This window comes from Haliotis rubra, unplaced genomic scaffold (genome assembly GCF_003918875.1).
Source record: "Haliotis rubra isolate DU_JTF1 unplaced genomic scaffold, ASM391887v1 Scf18, whole genome shotgun sequence".
In the NCBI taxonomy this organism is placed as follows: Eukaryota; Metazoa; Mollusca; class Gastropoda; order Lepetellida; family Haliotidae; genus Haliotis; species Haliotis rubra.
The window spans coordinates 2,092,779-2,111,991 of NW_025765780.1; the positions used below are offsets into that span (position 1 = coordinate 2,092,779).

The 19,213-nt window shown below is 38.5% G+C and overlaps 2 protein-coding genes across 2 annotated transcripts; one reads left to right on the plus strand and one right to left on the minus strand.

Moving 5' to 3' along the window:
- Nucleotides 1-555: 555 nt before the first annotated feature.
- LOC124273363 (AP-2 complex subunit mu-like) lies at nt 556-15,864 on the minus strand. Its single transcript, XM_046708600.1, has 11 exons — nt 15,790-15,864; nt 15,054-15,147; nt 11,607-11,872; nt 9,594-9,682; nt 8,713-8,848; nt 7,950-8,097; nt 6,763-6,897; nt 4,983-5,118; nt 4,122-4,219; nt 3,366-3,477; nt 556-2,720 (listed from the first exon to the last, which is right to left on the minus strand). The coding sequence occupies exons 3-11, from the start codon at nt 11,716-11,718 to the stop codon at nt 2,586-2,588; spliced, it is 1,101 nt and encodes a 366-aa protein (XP_046564556.1). The 5' UTR covers nt 11,719-11,872; nt 15,054-15,147; nt 15,790-15,864; the 3' UTR covers nt 556-2,585.
- Nucleotides 15,865-16,192: 328 nt separating this feature from the next.
- LOC124273364 (60S ribosomal protein L22-like) lies at nt 16,193-18,726 on the plus strand. The gene is made up of 4 exons (XM_046708602.1): nt 16,193-16,346; nt 17,462-17,593; nt 17,946-18,067; nt 18,521-18,726. Exons 1-4 carry the CDS (start codon nt 16,338-16,340, stop codon nt 18,663-18,665), a joined length of 408 nt encoding a protein of 135 aa, XP_046564558.1. The 5' UTR covers nt 16,193-16,337; the 3' UTR covers nt 18,666-18,726.
- Nucleotides 18,727-19,213: the final 487 nt, after the last annotated feature.

Below are 19,213 nucleotides of genomic sequence, written 5' to 3' on the forward strand. Positions count from 1 at the left end.
CGTACTTCCCATACTATAACACAGGAACTTCGAATGCTACGAGGAAAGTTACGAGATCTTAGGCTTACGTGAGCTTTGTGAAACAGCGCCCAGTCCTTCCCCACAACAAAGCACATGTGATACCAGTGGCCTCACCAAAATAGCCTCTGTTCACCGAGCAGAAAATGGGTACCTGGTGGGATAAGTCATGTGACTATTAACCTTCTAGCGCCTCACAAGCAGCTTGGGTCATCCGGGGTATTAATAAACAGGGCCCTAATTCTCGAAACGTTCGTAGCCCTAAGAATTCTTAACTTTGATCGTAGCAAATGTGTTAAGAATGGGCTTAAGAAGTTCGTAGGGCTACGAACGTTTCGAGAATAGCTTGCCAGATCATATTGTGCGCTTTGAGCACAATATGAAGCCTGGAAGGGCTTGCTATATATATTCTGCATTCTGTTCTACATTCATTCAATCAACAAAGACTGACCACACCACCACCAGGACAAACAAGCTGGGAACTAATCCTGAATGCCAACAAGGATTCAGAAATCCTTCAGTAAAAGACAACACACCTCACAGGGATATAATTTATTGCCTACAGTATACCAGACAATATTATACACATTAAGCACATTGATGAGGGGAATCTGAGGTGAGATGTGCTTACATATTTCTAAACATACCACAGGCTACTTCAGTGATTTTCACACAGCATAACTTAAATTCACATCAACTTTCAGATAAACAAATTACTCCATTTCTGTAAACAATGAGGGTTACTTCTATACCATTCTAGGTCATACTGACTAACTTGATGAGTTGCTCAAGGATGAGAATCGATCTCTAAATACATATTTTACTACAGCTTCAATACAACCACATTCAGCAAGATGTACCCAGGCTTTTGCCAATAAACTGGTCATAAAGGGCGATTACTCTTTGAGTCAACCTTTCCCACACCAGTTTGAATGATGTCACGTTTTTGGTACAGTCTGATGCATGTGTCGTTGCAGCGTCAGGCATTGCAGGGTGTCACATATACCAATACATGTGAAAGCTGCCTTAACACTCAAAGCATTATTCTGACCAATAGCAGTTGAAGCTTGACATCTGTAGCACAACATCATGCATTAACTGTAGCACATCATGCATATCTAGATGGAATGCAAGTTTGGCAGTAATCTGCTCTTAATTATTTCATTTCCAGCCAATAATTTGATCAACTATCAATATTTACAATTGATCCCACCAAATCCATGCAAGAGATGTGAAATTAAAAGATAGATATACGTGATATTAGATAATGCTATGATAAAGGCTAAGGCAGTAATATAACCAATCATACAGTTCAACACAATTTGTACAAGATTCAAACAAACAAGGATAAGTATCAGTGCTCATTTCAAACACATACAAGTAAGGGTTTCCTTTCGAAACAGTGACAACTTAATGGAAAAAAGAGTATGAAAATAAACAGAATGCCATCATCCGACACCACTGTCTCAACAATCAGAAGCACAACACAAGGAATAATATTACTCATGGCTATTCGTATTGCACTCTGGTTTTGCAAATGCAACAGGTGTAATTTGGTTTCTGGGAAAGTTTGTTCATGAGTTCTGATCAAAACAAAGCTGAAGTATTGATTAATAATAACATCAAATGGCATTGGAACATTTAAATTGTATAAATTGACATGAATTCAGATCATGATAGTCACATATTCGATCTTTACAAATGGCAACACACATCTAATCTGAACTCTTCTGAAACAACATTAATATCACATGTCTCTAATAAATTCACAGTTTGTACACCTAAGCAATAATCAAATCATTTGGTGATCAACACTAATGTTGCATTCAAGATCTATTCACACTTGTGTTAACATCAACTTGAGTAGTCAAATATGCAAGAGTTATCTCCCTTGTCGTATCTGAGGGCAGGCTCCGAACCAGTAAAGTTCAGTCAGTCATCTAAAAGTTCAACTCTGTGGTGATTTCGACTGATGGCAGCAATAAGAGACAGTAACTTGACCTGTGGACAGTCTGCTATACAAGCAAAAACTTTCAAGATTCAACTGATTTTTTTTTTAAAGCATTGGATGTAAGCTGTTAGTGTCTTGGGCTTTGGTAGTCTTATGGTAGTAAGTGAGTAGATGGGTTTTGTTTTACGCCGTTTTCAGCAATATTCCAGCAATATCATGGCAGGGGACACGAAAAATGGTCTTCACACATTGTACCTATGTGGGGAAGTGAATCCTGGTTTTCAGCTTGTCGAGCAAACGGTTTAACCACCAGGCTAACCCACTGCTCCCTCTTGGTAGTATTTGGACAGCTGAACTTGTCAAATGTTTAAAATGTTGCTCAAGTGATATGATCAGTAAGTAATGGCTTGAATGCTTTGAAAACATAGATGTGTCTCTTGATAAAAACTGAAAACTTTTTCCATGTTACAAATTACACACCTAAATGAATTCAAATAATGGTTTGGTAATTCTGTGTCTAAACAACACTTAAGTCTATCACCTAATGATTCTAACAACATGTCTTGGATCCAGGTAGACAGGGAAGTTGATTGGTTTTATCCTAGTTGAGTTGTGTTCAGCATCGTGTCTCATACAGGCCACTTCGACCGATGTATCGTACCCACTTGATGACATCATGATCGCTATAGTTCATCTTCGACTCAAATACTTTCAGATACCTAACCTTAAAACCTGATGGGGCAAACGGAACCTGCAAGAAAATATGAGAGGTTGTTATTTTATGCTTAAGAAAAAAGAAGTAGATAAAGACAGATATTAATGGTTTCAGCATCACAGTGAAAAATTATACAGGGCGAATTAGAAATAATTATGATACAAAAGTACAATACAATAATATCAAACTGTGATGGTACAGTATGCAGAGTTAGAACCTGAGGTTACTCTGGTTCTCTGGCATTCCTCGAAACCATTCAGCTGGAATACAAAACATCTCCTGCATTCTGATAATTGCTAGATTGAGGTCACCCAGGATCTCTGGTGTTCAGTCAGTTTCATGTCAACAGAATGAGACATCAGAATGCAATGTTACGGTGTTATGGTGCACTTTCTATTCTTACATATTACGGAAAGGTTTTTTCTGCAGATTTTTATTGCAGATACTTCAATGACTGACTGAGTGAGTTTGGCTCTACGCCGCTTTTAGCAATATTCTAGCAACATCATGGCGGGGGACACCAGAAATGGGCTCACACGTTGTACCCATGTGGGGATTCGAACCCGGTCTTCGGCGTGACGAGCCAACGCTTTAACCACTAGACTACCCCATCGCCCCATACTTCAATGAATCCTTATGTGAAGGTTTGTAATGTGATCTGCTCCTAACAGTGATACTCACTTCAAAGTTCATTGAGATAGGGGGTCTAGTCCATTTCTTCTTATCATTTGTGTTGAGGAGCTCAATCTCAGCACTCAGCTGGCATTCCTTCATCCCGCCCATACGCTTGATCCTAGAATACAGGAAACATCAGATTGGTTAGTCACATCGGTTATCTGTCTCATCAGATCAGTTATCCAATACATATTAGTCACATTGGTTATCAGTTAGTTACATCATATCAGTTGGTAACAGTTGACTGTTAGACTGAGTTTAGTTTTACCCGCTTTTAGCAATATTCCAGCAATATCACTGCAGGGGACACCAGAAATGGGCTTCACACATTGTGTCCATTCCAGGGAATCGAACCCGGGTCTTCAGAAATGGGCGAGCCAATGCTTTAATCACTAGGCTACCCTACCACCCCTAGTTGGTAACATCAGTTATCAGTTAGTCACATCATATCAGTCACAAAGATCAGTTGGTAACATCAGTAATCAGTTATTCACATCATATCAGTTGGTCCATCAAAGCGACAAGATAATTAAATGTGAAATATGAATGATTAATAATAATAATAATGGATATTTTTAGCGCCATTTTCCACCCACTGATACATGCTCAAGGCGCTACATAAAAGCATACATACAATGCATACAGAGGATAAAATAGCAAAATAAATATACATTGAAATTGATGACAGAAAGATTGATTTTAGGGATAGGCTTTGGAAAAAAAGAAAGTCTTAGATGCAAAGACAAGCTTGGTGATACTCACTTCCACACGATAGCGTTTTCACTGGCCTTGTATTTGGCCTTGCCCTTCATACAGATCACCTGTACTCCGCTGGTGTTGAGAGGTGTTGGGATCCTCACCTGAAACATACCAGGCAAATCTCCATGACACACTCTACACACATTTAGATAGAAATCAAGTTACAGTCAAAGCTTTCACAACAGGCTTGCATGAAACACATTAAGCAGCAATGAATATAAAACTTACCTTATTCACATTTAGAAAACAACAAATTGACTTTGAAGGTTAACTGGATCTGTTTAAAATAGACACTGGCAACTCTACCACCCATACACTAAACTTTACAATATTCTGTAAAGTTTTAACTGAAAAGTATCTTTAGTCTTGTGTATTCCACACATGATGGAGTTGCTAATATTATTAGCCAATGACAACACAGGTTTGGGAGGAAATCTGTTAGCTGATAACATAAAGTGAGTGAGTGAGTATGGTTTTACGCCGCTTTTAGCAATATTCCAGCAACATCACGGCAGAGGACACCAGAAATGGGCTTCACACAATGTGCCCATGTGGGGATTCGAACCCGGGTCCTCGGCGTGACGAGCCAACGCTTTAACCACTAGGCTACCCCACTGCCCCGATAATATGAAGTGACACATTCCCGTTTAAGAATAAAACTTGATATGGTAAACAGAACTTATCAATATTTTGAAGAACTTTCTTGAGAATAAACAGAAAAATTGCAATTGGTAATCAGATCATTGAGTATTGTTTGCCAACGTATCTGATAAAGTTGTTTTTTGCAATATGTACTATGTGGCTATAGTTCATCTATCCAATACACTGATACTTGGCATCTATCTGGAGCAATCGGTTCCATACCTCCACCTTCTGGGCCAACAGCGAGGGTTTGAAGTTTGATTTGACAACAACTTTCACCTCCATCTTCTGCCTCCCAACCTCTCTGACAAGTGGGATAACACGGAATGGCAGGCTGATGTCCTTGGTTGTACGGTATCTGAAAGTAAACAGCAATGCATGTCTTACGAGCTGAGTTAAATTATGCTCCACGTAAGTGACTGTATCTCTCTTGAATTATGAAGGAGAAAGGTCATGACACACGACAAAGATCAACAGTGAAATTGGTGCACTTAATACACAGGGAAGAAACTGATTTTGTCAAAAGTTCTTCAGTGGACATTATCATCAACAAATTTGAATTATTACAGCTCTTATCATCCATATAAGTTTAACCTGTCTGCACCTTGTGGCAGCCATGTTTAAAGTTGGACTAAAATGATATCAGCACTATTTACAGACACACTAAAGCTTGGGTCATTTATGTTAAGATTCAGACTAAATTTACAAAATACAACAGATCCCATTACAAAAACTCCGACTGTTGCAACGTATATTCTGTTTATTTTGGCATCATGTTCATATGACCACAGTTATAACTGTGACAACCAGTTTCAACTAGATGGCCTTACATCAGTATCATGACTACACTATTGCTTCCTGTGCCTTTGTCTCAACATAGCACTGTCAGTCTTGTCATCTCATATTTCTCATGAAGTAATATGAAAAATAGAGTGAGTGAATGAGTTTAGTTTTCGCCGCACTCAGCAATATTCCAGCTATATGGTGGCAGTCTGTAAATACTGTAAACGTATTATATATCGCGCAGGTCTATTTTCGTGCTAAATATTTTACCGCTAAAATTTATACACAGCGAATAAACCTTTCATTCATTCACTCAACCCACACTCGCCTCTGAGTTGTTACCATGACACATCAAGTTTGAAGACAGAAATCTACGGGAATCTTAAAATGACGACTGATTGTAGCATAAAGAATCACACTTAACTGTCGCTGTAATGGATTTCCCAAATCATGTCTCGACATGTTCTATTTTGATTAATCGTAGTGACAGATGGTTTGATACAAAACGGATTACCATGAAGCGACTCGGAAAGAAATAATACAGCAGTATTTTATTTATTCATTAAGATTTTATTTATATTTATAAATGCATATCACGAAATGATATGTCTGGGGGTAGGTGCTTTCTTTAACCACATTCGCAATGCCATCGTTAGATCGTCAGAATTCGGAACATAAGACTGATGTGTTTTTCATCTCTTTTATATAGTATACTAGTACCATCACGATATCTCACTTCCTAAGTACTTAATACTTCCGTGAGTAAACGTATAACTGTATATATCCCGCAGGTAGGGATTTCCTGTGAGTAAGCAATACACGCCGCCTGACAGGGTAAGCCACTCTGGTTGATTTCAGCTGGCAGTTCCGGCAATTACTGATTGCGCGAATAATTGACTGCGCGATGTAGTCTAAACTGTCCATTCCATGAAATTTGCACCAAGCGAAAAAAAGTATGTTTACAGTAATCAAGTCTGGATCAGACAATCCAGTGATCAACAGCATGTGCATCGATCTATGCAATTGGGATACGATGATATGTGTCAACCAAGTCAGCGAACCTGACCACCCGCTCCTGTTAGTCGCCTCCTACAACAAGCATGGGTTACTGAAGATCAACTCTAACACGGACCTTCACGGGTCATATGAATAAAGGGACAAAACAGAAACAAAATCTGAAGTAAGAACATTTCAGGACAGACTAAATAAAGCTGGGTACCTCATGAGTTCAAATTCTCCATCAGGTGGAATGAAGCTGATGCTGTGTTCGGTCTCAAACTTGCTGAGCTTGACACACTGGTGGAACTGACAGTCGTCTATTGCAATGGACGTCTTCCCTCCTCCACCAAAGTGACTGTTGAAAGCAACAATGTATTACAGAATACTGAAACACTGGTTCCACTATATGATCAAACTTAACATTAAACATGTGCAACTCAAAACTTCCCTGCTGAAAAAATGGGGCATATTTTTCTTTCTGTTTCCATCTTCAAATAATTTTCACTTCATTAAGCTATCAAAGACATATTTCCAGGTAATTCCCCTCATACACTTCATATTCTGATACCAGACACAGCTATATCATACTTCTAGATCATAGCCACTAACACCATTGAAAACCAGTAGTCTTTACCAAATACCTGCATTATTAATGAGGTGAGGTGAAATTGGGTTTATCGTCGTGCTTGAGAATATTTCGCTCATATGACGATGTGCATGCGCGTGTATGTGTATGTGCAGCTGCTTGTACTAGCCCAGACTGAAGCTGGTTTTATAGTGCTAGCTCACTGAGATACCATGCCGCAGTGAAGCATGAATACCCCACTCAGACACATTATACTGACTCCGAGCCGACCAGTCCTTGATGTACCCATTAATGCCGAGCGCCAGGCAGGGACCAACAAGTACCATATCTTAACGTCTTTTGGTATGACGTGGTCGGGGATCGAACCCGCGACCTTCCGCTCTCCACAGGCGGATGCTCTAACCACTACACCACGGAGGCGGTTGCATTATTAATGAAAGAAGATTGTGGATGTGTGGTAGTTCCACATGATCTAAATGCAATGATGATGTATATCTCCGGCAAGACTGATACTTTTGTAAAAGTGTTCTTTGCAGGGTTTATTTGTTATGGTAAGTAACTATAATTATCGCCAGGATAGCTGGTTTTCCTGTATTAGCACACATGCAGTTTTCTTCAGTGATTAATAATCACCATGTTTTGGTTCTATTTGAAGTGACATGGATAACAAACTTAAGTCTATCCATGACACATACCATCGAATACAAAATATTCAATCATATCAAGAAAACTAGTTGACAAGTTGTAGGATGGTTTCACTAATCATGATGCTAAAATGACCTCACACAGTTGACAGCTCGTTCACCCTTTCCATGACTTACCTCCCCCTGCTTGCTGTATCATCCAAACTGCTCTTGCCTTTGCTCTCCATCAGCAGCTTGTCGTTGATACCAAACTTGCACTCGGGCATTCCACTCAGGTAACTCTTCATCACAATCCTTCCTGCTACGTGGGCACTCAGCACCTGACCTGTAACAGAAAGCATCTGATGTCCATTTCCAGCCATGTTCTGGACATTCTAATTAGTCCTCTTTGTGAAACGTACAATGTCTCTGCATAATAACAATACTGTCATTACTAGACCAATAAACATCCCACTCCATCAGCAGACAAAGCTGTGTTGCAGTGACGAATGGGCAGGCACAAGACTGTTTTGACAGGCTGAAAATTCATGATAAGAGTTGTTGATTCTGTGAAAGTTGAGTCTAGAAGAATTAGTCCAAATAAAGAAAATGTTGTGGTTCTGATTACACCTCTTTAAAAATTAGGGTAGTTAGGATTTTTTGTTACATTTTGTTTTGAAAGTACAAAAGTAAAGTACAAACTAATAACACGTTTATCAATGTGTAATTGTTTATTCAATCAAGCTTGAGGCCATAATGTCTACTTTCTTTATCAGAATGACTGATGTCAGTAGGTGCCGGAAAAAGATGTTGGTATCTGAAAGCTTATATTATTCATACCACTTTAAAAAAATACTGTCTGCATCAGAATTCAAGGGTCAGTCAGCTAATCGGAACCACAACATTTGTTTTTAGGCCTTATCCAAGTTCAGGACATGGATTCAATGCTGCACCAACCCACCTTGTGGTGACATGAGAAGGTTCACAGACTCCAAAACATCCAAGAACAGTTCATTCCTCCGGTACTTGATTCCTTCTCGGCGCCATCCAATCTGGCCTGTAACTTGTGACGTGATCTGAGCTGTCTCCTCTTTCGTCTGTGGATATGGATGGTAATTGTTTTTACAAAGCATGAAGATGTGTGCCATTATCAAAACACAAAAAGTTTCAGGACAAAATTTAGCATTTAACTCTACTTATGAACATTGTATTCTGATTGGATGAGATCCACTGTCTATATTTTTCTAATATACCTACTAATACACAAGGGAAATATTTCAAGTTCATGTGTAAACTAACAAAATGTTGGCATTACCTTTTCAGCATACCAACAAAATTTGTGTATCTCACATTAACGCTGTAAGAAACCATTATCAAGAATTTTTACAATATTTTGGAACGCATTAGATCTAGGGCGAAAAACACATAAGTTTGTGAAATGTTGTCATCTGTATAATGCCTTATTTTAGTTCTGTTACTTTGGATAAAGCATGCTTGTATAAGCCACACCTGTGACATAATTTGGAATGAGGTAAGATACATGTATACGGCCAATGTATTTGTCCTGACATTGAATGCCGGACCCTTATGGTGACAATCTGAGTGTTGGGAATTGTCATAAATGATGTATTACCCCGCAATCTGTTAATTAGTTAGCCATTTATGAAATTAGTTAAGTCCAAAGGGGCGTTACTTATTTGGCAAAACCACATCATGGAGGGTACATAAAAGCCCTTGATGTCTTAAGATACATCAAGACTGCTTATGAAACGTAACGACCAATATATTGTTTCCCAGTTTAACTCTGATCTTAGGATGAATTGATGGGACCACCACTCTCACCTGAGATGTTAACTGCTCCTTGTTGTGTGGGATGAACGTCTTCAGGATACCAGTGTCAGTGTTCTGGGGGTATCCAAAATCCAGAATTTCTGCAAAGTTGAAAAGGGAGTTAATTGAGTTAATATTTAGCATCACATTGGCAATGTTTCAGCCATATCGTGAAAGTTGAAAAGACTTCATACATAATCGTAAGCTTTAGGTGCTGAGCAGCAGGGAGTACCAGTAGGCTGGAACCAAATAGAATTGAGTAATACTTTATTTGCACTTTGCATCTGGACAAAAAATTGACAACATAAATAATGTTTATTCCATTGGAATATGAGCTGAGAGGAAAAAAAGATTATCTTACAAAAGACACTCTTCAGGGACAAGCATACAAGCATTTTTGCTACATGTCCTGTGATGGTTATGTCAGCTGTTTACAGTTTACAAGGGAGCAAGGATCTTGTTGGACTTGCGCCATGTATGCATTGAAACATGGAACACTATCAGGCCCTTATGGCGCATATCAATACCACATGGTGCAATACAATTTAACACCCTGATCCTGATAAAAACATAAATCATATTTACATTAGTATAACTATTAGGGCTGGCTATCAACACAGATCATAGAAATTGATAACCATTTACTAAATATCGATCGATTATTGATAAATATGAGAGATGTAACTTTGAGCTAAAATGCCAAAAATGTCTGAAAGAAATGAATATCGCTTGTGAGTGGTCACATGATCTTACATGTGGATTTTTTAACCATACAAAATTCCTGAACATAATTTAGAGTGAGAAAGCGAGTTTAGTTTTACGCCACTTTTAGCAATATTCCAGCAATATCACGGCGGGGAACACCAGAAATGGGTTTCACACATTGTGCCCATGTGAGGAATCGAACCCAGGTCTTCGGCATGACAAGCGAACACTTTATCCACTAGGCTGCCGCACCGCCCTGAACATAATTTTGAAGCAGACCAGGAATATAGTCCTGCAATTTATATATTGTGTGAGAAAATTAAAACTTTTTTCCATCACAAAATTTAATGTTCAATATTATCAATAATACAATCTTCATATTGATAACTGCCATGAATATTGCTGAAAGCGGCATAAAACTAAAGTCACTCACTCACTGAAACTGATAATCATTAATAATTTTTCCTATCAACATTATTTCGATTATCGATCAGGCCCAGGGTAGTAAATCAGGACTCCTGCAATACATTGCATACTGGACATCATCCATGTGCGTAGTATTAGGGGTTTAAAGACGGAAACAGGGCGGTGAGAAGAACAGTAGTTAAAGTGTTCACTCATGACACTGAAGACCTGAGTTTGACTCCCCACAGGGGTACAATGTGTGAAGTCCACATCTGGTGTCCTCACCTGTTGAAAGTGGCTTAAAACCCATTCTCTTCCCACAGAGGTTACTTGTCATATCTTCCTACAAACCTCTGTTCTAATATGGCCCTTTCATGGTGCAAGTGTTCAGGATTCGTGATTGGTTGCAATCAGATTTACTTGTGCAATCAGCGACGTTGTTTCAAAAGTGATCATTCACAAGGTCTCGGTAATTTCCGTATGCTTCGGGAAAACTAGAACCTCTTCCCCTGCGCTATGCGCACACGTTTCTTCTAGACAGAACTCAGTCATGTATTTTAGCGGATCAATGGCGTCTCCATCGCCCTCTTTAACAACGGACAATCTAGCCATTAAATGCCTTGTTTGTCACATCAACACAAGTCCCGGGCAGAGGAAGGATATTTGTGGCCCCCACATTTGCTTGTATTAGTCAAGCTGGATCTAAGTCGATGTAACACATGTTCTGATTGGATAGAAAGAAGGGAGATAATTTGTGCTGCGATTTTTTGCCGCTAGGGGATTTTACGAGAACCGGGAAATATGGCCGTATTAGAACAGAGGTTCGTAGGAAGATATGACAAGTAACCTTCATGGGACGAGAATGTTTAAAACAATACTCAATCACTAACCTACTAAACACGGAAACATGCTTACCATCAAGAATTTCATAGATCAAGACAAAGTTGTTCTTGACATTGTCCTCGGAGATCTTGCCGAAGTAGGACTGCATAACTTCCACCATCTTATGGAGGAACTCGAACACCATGGCAGCATTGACATTCTGTTTTGTAACTGCAGCCAGCCAGATGTTGGACTTCTTGATGTGGAAGAAGCTAGTACGGGCAATGTTCGTCACTGGCGACCGAACCTGCTGGCGGGCATGAATAACATTCACACGGAAAGCATCAACTGCATTCCGACTGAAAATAACAGAGGAGTGATTGAGTGAGTGAGTTCAGTTTTACACCACACTCAGCAATATTCCAGCTATATGGTGGCGGTCTGTAAATAATCAATTCTGGACCAGACAAACCAGTGATCAACAGCATGAGCATCGATCTGCGCAATTGGGAACCGATGACATGTGTCAACCAAGCTAGCGAGCCTGACCACCCGATCCCTTTAGTCGCCTCTTACGACAAGCATGGGTTACTGAGGGTTTATTCTAATCCGGACCTTCACGGGTTAAATAACAAACAATCATCAGTGAAAGGGATCATAGGTTGTAAGTCCATTGACCGGTCACAATCACAACTAACCATGCACACCTACATAGCAATTACCATGATGACTGACCTCCGCTACCAATACTGTTTTACTGTCAAACTAATCCATCCTTGAGGCTGGCGACCCGTGAAGATCCGGTTAGAATTGATCTTCAGTAACCCATGCTTGTCGTAAGAAAAGACGGGATCGAGTGGTGAGGCTGACTTGGTTGACACGTCATCGTATTCCAGTTGCGTAGATGGATGCTCATGCTCTTGATCACTGCACTGTCTGATCCAGACCCTATTATTTACAGACCGCCACCATATGGCTAGAATAGTGTTGAGTGCGGCGTAAAACTAAACTCACCAATGTAGGGCTGGCCCTGTTAGGTCCAAGGTTACACCTAACTTTCTCTTTAGATCTTCTTTTGATTGAAATAAACATAACTTTCTGAAGAAAACTCTCTTAGGCCTGAAAAAAATATGTTGTGGTTCCGATTACCCGACCGACCCTTGAATTCTGGTGCCAATCCAATTTTTTTTCAAGCGGTATGAATAAAATAAGCTTTCAGATACCATTGTTTTTTCATGGGCCTCAAGCTTGATCGAATTAACAATTTACTTACCCTAAATTTTAAAGATGTGTAATCAGAACGGGTGCCAGTCAAATCGCCCCAGCTACAAAACGCCCCAGCCAATTTGGTCAAAATGCCCCAGATTTTTGGTCAAATCGCCCCAGGTTTGGTCAAATCGCCCCAGCTACAAAACGCCCCAGCCAATTTGGTCAAAATGCCCCAGATTTTTGGTCAAATCGCCCCAGGTTTGGTCAAATTGCCCCAGGGGGGTAGTCAAAATGCCCCAGTGTATTTAAAATATTTAAATATATGCCATAAATGCATAGTTTTTGTTAACTTCCATATTATATACTTTGTATAATAATATATAGTAATATTTCTGATAGATTTTCTATTAGTAAACTGATAAGAGCAAAAGTAATATTCATGTATAAACAACACTATCATACCAATTATTTGCATGTTATTAATGCTTTTGTAAAGAATTACAAGAATAAAATGAAATGTTTGTATAAAATGTTTATTGGCCGTAAATGCATAGGTTTCTCAACAAGTATGGTATAATGCTAATCAAAACAATCTAGAGCTTTTGTTAATTAATCTTGTCAAACAGTGTGGATAAAAACAGGCTATTAAAACATGTTCACTAATTGACATTCAATGCTGTGTTTAGTTAAAGGAAATGTTGAGGCTCGAATGTATGAGCATTTCAGGCTATAAAAACATATTCACTAATTGACCATCACCTATCGAGATTCAAAAAATGTAATTTTGAACGATTTTAATATCTACAGTCATTTTGACTTAAATTTCGGTAGCAGATTTTGTCTAATCATACATTCTCGTCTCGAACTTGAATGTAGTGACCTTAATGCGCACAAATATGAAAGATTTATATCTCTGACATCATCTTGCTCTTGTGGCCATAACTATGAAGACTCTGCTCATTATTTCTTTTCATGTACTCTTTACAACGATATACGTCAAATTATGTTTTTTTATACTAAAGGATTTGACCTAAAATCAATTTTGTTTGGAAACCAACGCTGTTCCTCAATAGTAAAGAAAGAACTTTTAATTTCAGTGCACTCTTTTATAAATTTAACAGGCAGATTTGATCCCAAAATATTTTGTTTATATGACATATACCGTTTAACAATGATTGGCGTTATTTCTCGTTTTTGCAGCATTTATATATCATTCACATTGTACATTCATCATGACGAGTTTATTCTTCCTTCCATTGTATCCCAGAGCCGTATTCATATAAGCTTATGCTTGTTTACCAATCCGGTTCCTTTCTTTGGAAATAAATATGTTTAAATAATAAATATTATACCATACTAGTTATGATTACATAATGCCATTTGTTGACCAAAAACTATTTACAGCCAATAAACATATTATACAAACCTTTCATTTTACTCTTGTAATTCTTTACCAAATAATTAGTATTACAGTGTTGTCTATACATGAATATTACTTTTGGTCTTATGAGTTTACTAATAGAAAATTTATCAGAAATATCACTATATAATATTATATATAGAATATAACATGGAAGTTGACAAAAACGATGCATTTGTGGCATATATTTAACCAATTTAAATACATTGGGGCATTTTGACTACCCCCCTGGGGCAATTTGACCAAACCTGGGGCGATTTGACCAAAAATCTGGGGCATTTTGACCAAATTGGCTGGGGCGTTTTGTAGCTGGGGCGATTTGACTGGCACCCATCAGAACCACAACATCTTTTTTATTTGGCCTTACCAGAAGGGAAGACAATAAGATAGCTGGAGTTACAATATGTATTAAGATACATTAATCACAACAGGCCTAACCCGCTCAGCCACCGCCACTTTTGAATTTGTACTTTACTGACAAAGTGTAATCCAAAATACAACATATGCTACATTTGACCACTTTCTAAATGGCACTGTGTATTCATGAGCATTGATCTATGCAAATAGGGATACAAGGAAATGTGTCAACCACTGAACCAGGTCAGCAAGCCTGACCACTCCGATCCCCGTTAGTCGCCTCTTATGACAAGCATGGGTTGTTGAAGACCAATTCTAACCCGACTCTTCAAGGGCAGTGGCTGACTTGAATACGAGCAAGTTTCTATTGTCAAGATTCGTTAACATGCATCATATCAAATCATCAAGCTTGTTCACTTGATCCAGTTACAACCCAAATTGTTGCTAGACTAATGTTCGTATATCTGTATGTATACAGATGTATTTCTGTACTACTTATCTACTTGCATTAATTACTGCTTTAAAAAATGAACATGATGAAAACATCTTCTTACCCAATGTCATCTCTGAACACTCGGGAGATAAGGACTTCGCCCTTGTGGTTGTATATAAACAATCCCCCCAATCATATTGCTAGTTCGCCATCAACTGGAAATAGATATCAAATTGACAGTGGCAATATTCGATAAATCAGTTCAACTATTTTGATCATGAAATTCTTCAAAGGCATTTAGAAGTTGGTGTAGTAATACAAGACAAATCTTATGGATAAGATTCTTGCCCCTTCTTCAGGTGAAGAAGGGGCAAGAACTAGCCCAGAAACGTTGTGAAAAATAAACCAAGAAGTTGTTATCCATAAGATTTGTCTTGTATTATATTGATCATGCTAATTAGTCACGTTAAGTGTGTGACACACCATTGAACACTCAGTCGGACTAACAACATTGACAGGTTACGCCCCTTCCTGAATGTGGTTGCATCGTTTGGCAATACTCAGTTAACACACACATCGCCTTTGCATAGAGCATATGTGTCCATCCTATCATAATATTAATTCGTTCTTAATGCAACACATATGACAGGTTTATTCATGAACACCGAACAGAAGAGCAGGTAGCGATGTAATAGCGAACCGGTAATTTATGCGTTGCTCGGTGTATGATGCCCGCGATCACATATTTTACTGATTCTTTCTTGAGATCAGGTAAGATAACTGCGCACAGCATTCATTGAAAAATCGTATTTTTCTCGTCAGGGCTCAGTTTTATTAATGTAACTAAAATACCCTACCTCATTTGCTGCGTCAAGGGGAGGTTCCGCTCGTTCAAGGCGGAATATATCCCACAATTCCCTCACCATATAGTTGTGTGTCGACAAGTGTTATGTATTTGTTTCGAATTTGAAATAAAAGCGTAATATCATTTCAAATGAATACATAGAGTATATTACAGACATATTCTGATTTATGTCTTGTTGACATATGGTTACTTGATAAGATATGCTTTAATATGGAGTAAGAGAGACACATTACTTCCATTGATATAAAGTTTATCGTAAGGGTAATAGTCCCCCGTGGCTTGAGTTTGAGGCTGGGCTCCGGCTGTTTGATTTTGTGTTAGCCGTTAAGAAATTCGCAAGCGCGAAGGCATTTGCCAACCAGTCTTACGGACTTTTCGCAAAAAGCACACATATGTTTAGTTTTAACCTTTTAGCTAGTGTTAATGAGGTAATTTCTTATAATCTGATGTTACAAATAAATATCATAAAAATAACACAACCACTCTAAATTTCCGGTGAAGAGACCCACGTGCCTGCCTCTTTGACTCTAGGCCGCCATCATGCCAGGAGTGAGTTTCATATGCTCGGGAATTTTCTCGCATTTCTGAAAATATCTTGGTTCCTGCTTTTTAAAAACACATTTTACTTAATATCTTATCTAATTGTCTTATTATGTTGGCGTAAAATGATTCATTTCATTATAATAAAGTCAGAATGCATAAATAACACGTGAGCAGCGATATGGTACTGCGGGATGAGATAGGTATTATATTAGTTTAGCTGCTTTGCAATCAGACCAGCAACCAATGAAGAGAAAGAAATGAGTGTTTGCAACACCTGCACAGATACCAAGTTTGCCATTTCAGCAGCAACATATATTAAAAATTCCCAAATATAAAGTTATGAAATGTCGCATTTAGAGATCTATGTTCTTATTTACTGAAGTTGTGAGGTATTTTAATATTGCAGTCGATGTAATAACGGAAAGTTCAGCATGAAAACAAGCCTTGCTGGTTCTGTTGTGCTGATTAGATCCCTCCCCCATTGTGGGTTCAAATCCCAAATGGAATGGGGGTGGGGTGATAAATTTTTAAAGTGTCACACCTAAGTGTGTGTGTGTGTGAAAATATCCACATATTTCAATGGATGTACATCTGAGATTTTTTTATTTCGGAACTCTAGTTCAGGATGCGGAATGACTTCCGCCCGTATCCCCCCTTAAATTTCTAGTCGAATCATATCACCTGAATATATATATTCCTCATCTGGTAAGGATGAGTTTTAGCATTTTCTTTAATTGTATCTTAACATACTGAAAGACATATCCAACTTTTAAAAATGCCTCTCAAAGTAACTTTTCCTCATGGTTAAAAATAGGGGGGATACGGGCGGAAGTCTTGCCCATTAGTTTTCAAGAAAGCATTTGTCTCAAAATTGAAGAAATAGGTGTGGAACATATTTTTACTATTCATCATTGTGGGTGATATTAGGTATCTATGCCACTTGATTGGTGTATTATTGCTTTGCTACCTGGATTATTCATGGTGTATTGCAGCTAGTGCAAAGATATAGATCATAGCTGTGCAAAAACTTAATTTTCACGACACTGATCTGAATAAATTATTGATGAATGCTGAATTGAACATTTTGCAAGCATCTCGTCATGATGAAGCTTTTGTTTCAGAAAGTTACAAAACGCAGCAAAGGTCCCGTAAAGAAGGGGAAGGGCAAAGGCCGCAAGAAGCGAGTCACCCTCCACTATATGGTGGACTGCACACACCCTGTTGAAGATGGCATCATGGATGTAGCAAGCTTTGTAAGTACAAAAGAGGCCATCCACCGTCTTTTCTAGTGCATTGAAAACTAATTCCAGTTCTTAAATCCAACCATTTCAGATCAGTGAAATCCTTTTATGTCAAAATTGGAATGAATGGCATTAAATTAGCTTATCACAAAGCTCTTTGAAGTTTAACTTTTCTTCTGTTTAGTTCAAGTCAATACCAGATTTTTGTTTTGTAGTATGTCACTAAATTGAGTTTTATGAACAAGGCTATTTTAAGTATTTGGGTGTACTAACACATGCTGTGGGATTAGGGTCACCTTCCCTAATCTGATTAGGGCTATCTTCCCTAATCTGTACCGCCATGTCATGGCTTGTGTTTTGACAGGAAAAATACCTCCATGAAAGGATCAAGGTTGATGGCAAAACCAACAACTTTGGCAACAATGTCACACTGGAAAGGAAGAAGAACAAGATTGAACTTACCTCTGAAATCCCCTTCTCAAAGAGGTATGTGTTCGTAGCAACACAATTATTCCAACCTGCGTTCTCAATCCATATACTGGATTTGTGTTATGTCAAGTACATGAACATGTGAAGCCCATTTCTGGTGTCCCCTGCCGGGATATTAATGGAATATTGCGAAAAGCAGCATAAAATTAAACTCAAGTACATGTTATTAAAGTAGTGGACATGCTTTAGAGGGTTAATAACAAGTTACCGAGATACAATTTTGGAATGAATCCTTGTTCGCCCATAATTTTGTCAGCAACGTACCTGTGCTTGTATGATTTACTGAAGACTTAAACATTACTCGAGGTTTTCCTCCTACATCAGATGTCATGCTGTGACATCTGGAACAATTCCATGTAGGATTAAATCCATGTTACCATAAATGCTTTTTGTCTCAGTGTAATACTTCCTACAATTTATACCTTTGCCTTTGATTCTTTTTGTGTCTAGGTATCTGAAGTATTTGACAAAGAAGTACCTAAAGAAAAACAACCTCCGAGACTGGCTCCGAGTGGTGGCCAGTACAAAAGAGGCCTTTGAACTGAGATACTTCCAGATCAACCAGGATGAAGAAGAAGAGGAGGGTGACGAGTAACTTGCGTCTCATTAACAATGTTACTTTGTATCTTGTGAAGGCAATAAAGACATTTATTGCAGCTTTGATTTTGTTACAATATATAGTGGTATCGGTTGTCCATGCAAGTTATCAGTTTGAAAACTATATTTCTTTAAACTTTGCTTGTTTGGTGGGGGTCTGGACGTGAACTCAGGCATTTGATTGCTCAGGATATTTTGAAGAAATATATTTCATGTTTTCAAGGCAAGTTACTTATTCACCAGTTAACAGATTCCTCTGGATGGTTGATTCCGGGTCATGATGCCATAAGCTAGTCCAAGCTGATGATTGACTGGTCTGATAGGGCAGGATCGAATCAATTTGTTTCTACTTTTTATTGAACTTAAATGTCATGATGCATCTGTACTGTTAATGACTTGCATGGAAAATCGAATTCCAAACACAGTAAGACTTCTAATGTCTAGACCTCGTACAGTGGATGCATACTTCTCATTGGATTGTTTAATCCAGACTTACATTTGCAGAGCTGGTAAATTGGTGGGTGTGGCATTAAACATCAAGCAAAC

Excerpts from the sequence above, each read along its gene's own strand:
- LOC124273363 (XM_046708600.1), bottom strand. The coding sequence starts at position 11,718 with ATGGTGTTCGAGTTCCTCCATAAGATGGTGGAAGTTATGCAGTCCTAC. Across the intron at positions 8,849-9,593 it reads AGGAGCAGTTAACATCTCAG|ACGAAAGAGGAGACAGCTCA; the intron begins GTGAGAGTGGTG and ends CCATATCCACAG. Across the intron at positions 2,721-3,365 it reads CTATCTCAATGAACTTTGAA|GTTCCGTTTGCCCCATCAGG; the intron begins GTGAGTATCACT and ends ATTTTCTTGCAG.
- LOC124273364 (XM_046708602.1), top strand. Across the intron at positions 17,594-17,945 it reads TCATGGATGTAGCAAGCTTT|GAAAAATACCTCCATGAAAG; the intron begins GTAAGTACAAAA and ends GTGTTTTGACAG. Across the intron at positions 18,068-18,520 it reads GAAATCCCCTTCTCAAAGAG|GTATCTGAAGTATTTGACAA; the intron begins GTATGTGTTCGT and ends TTTTGTGTCTAG.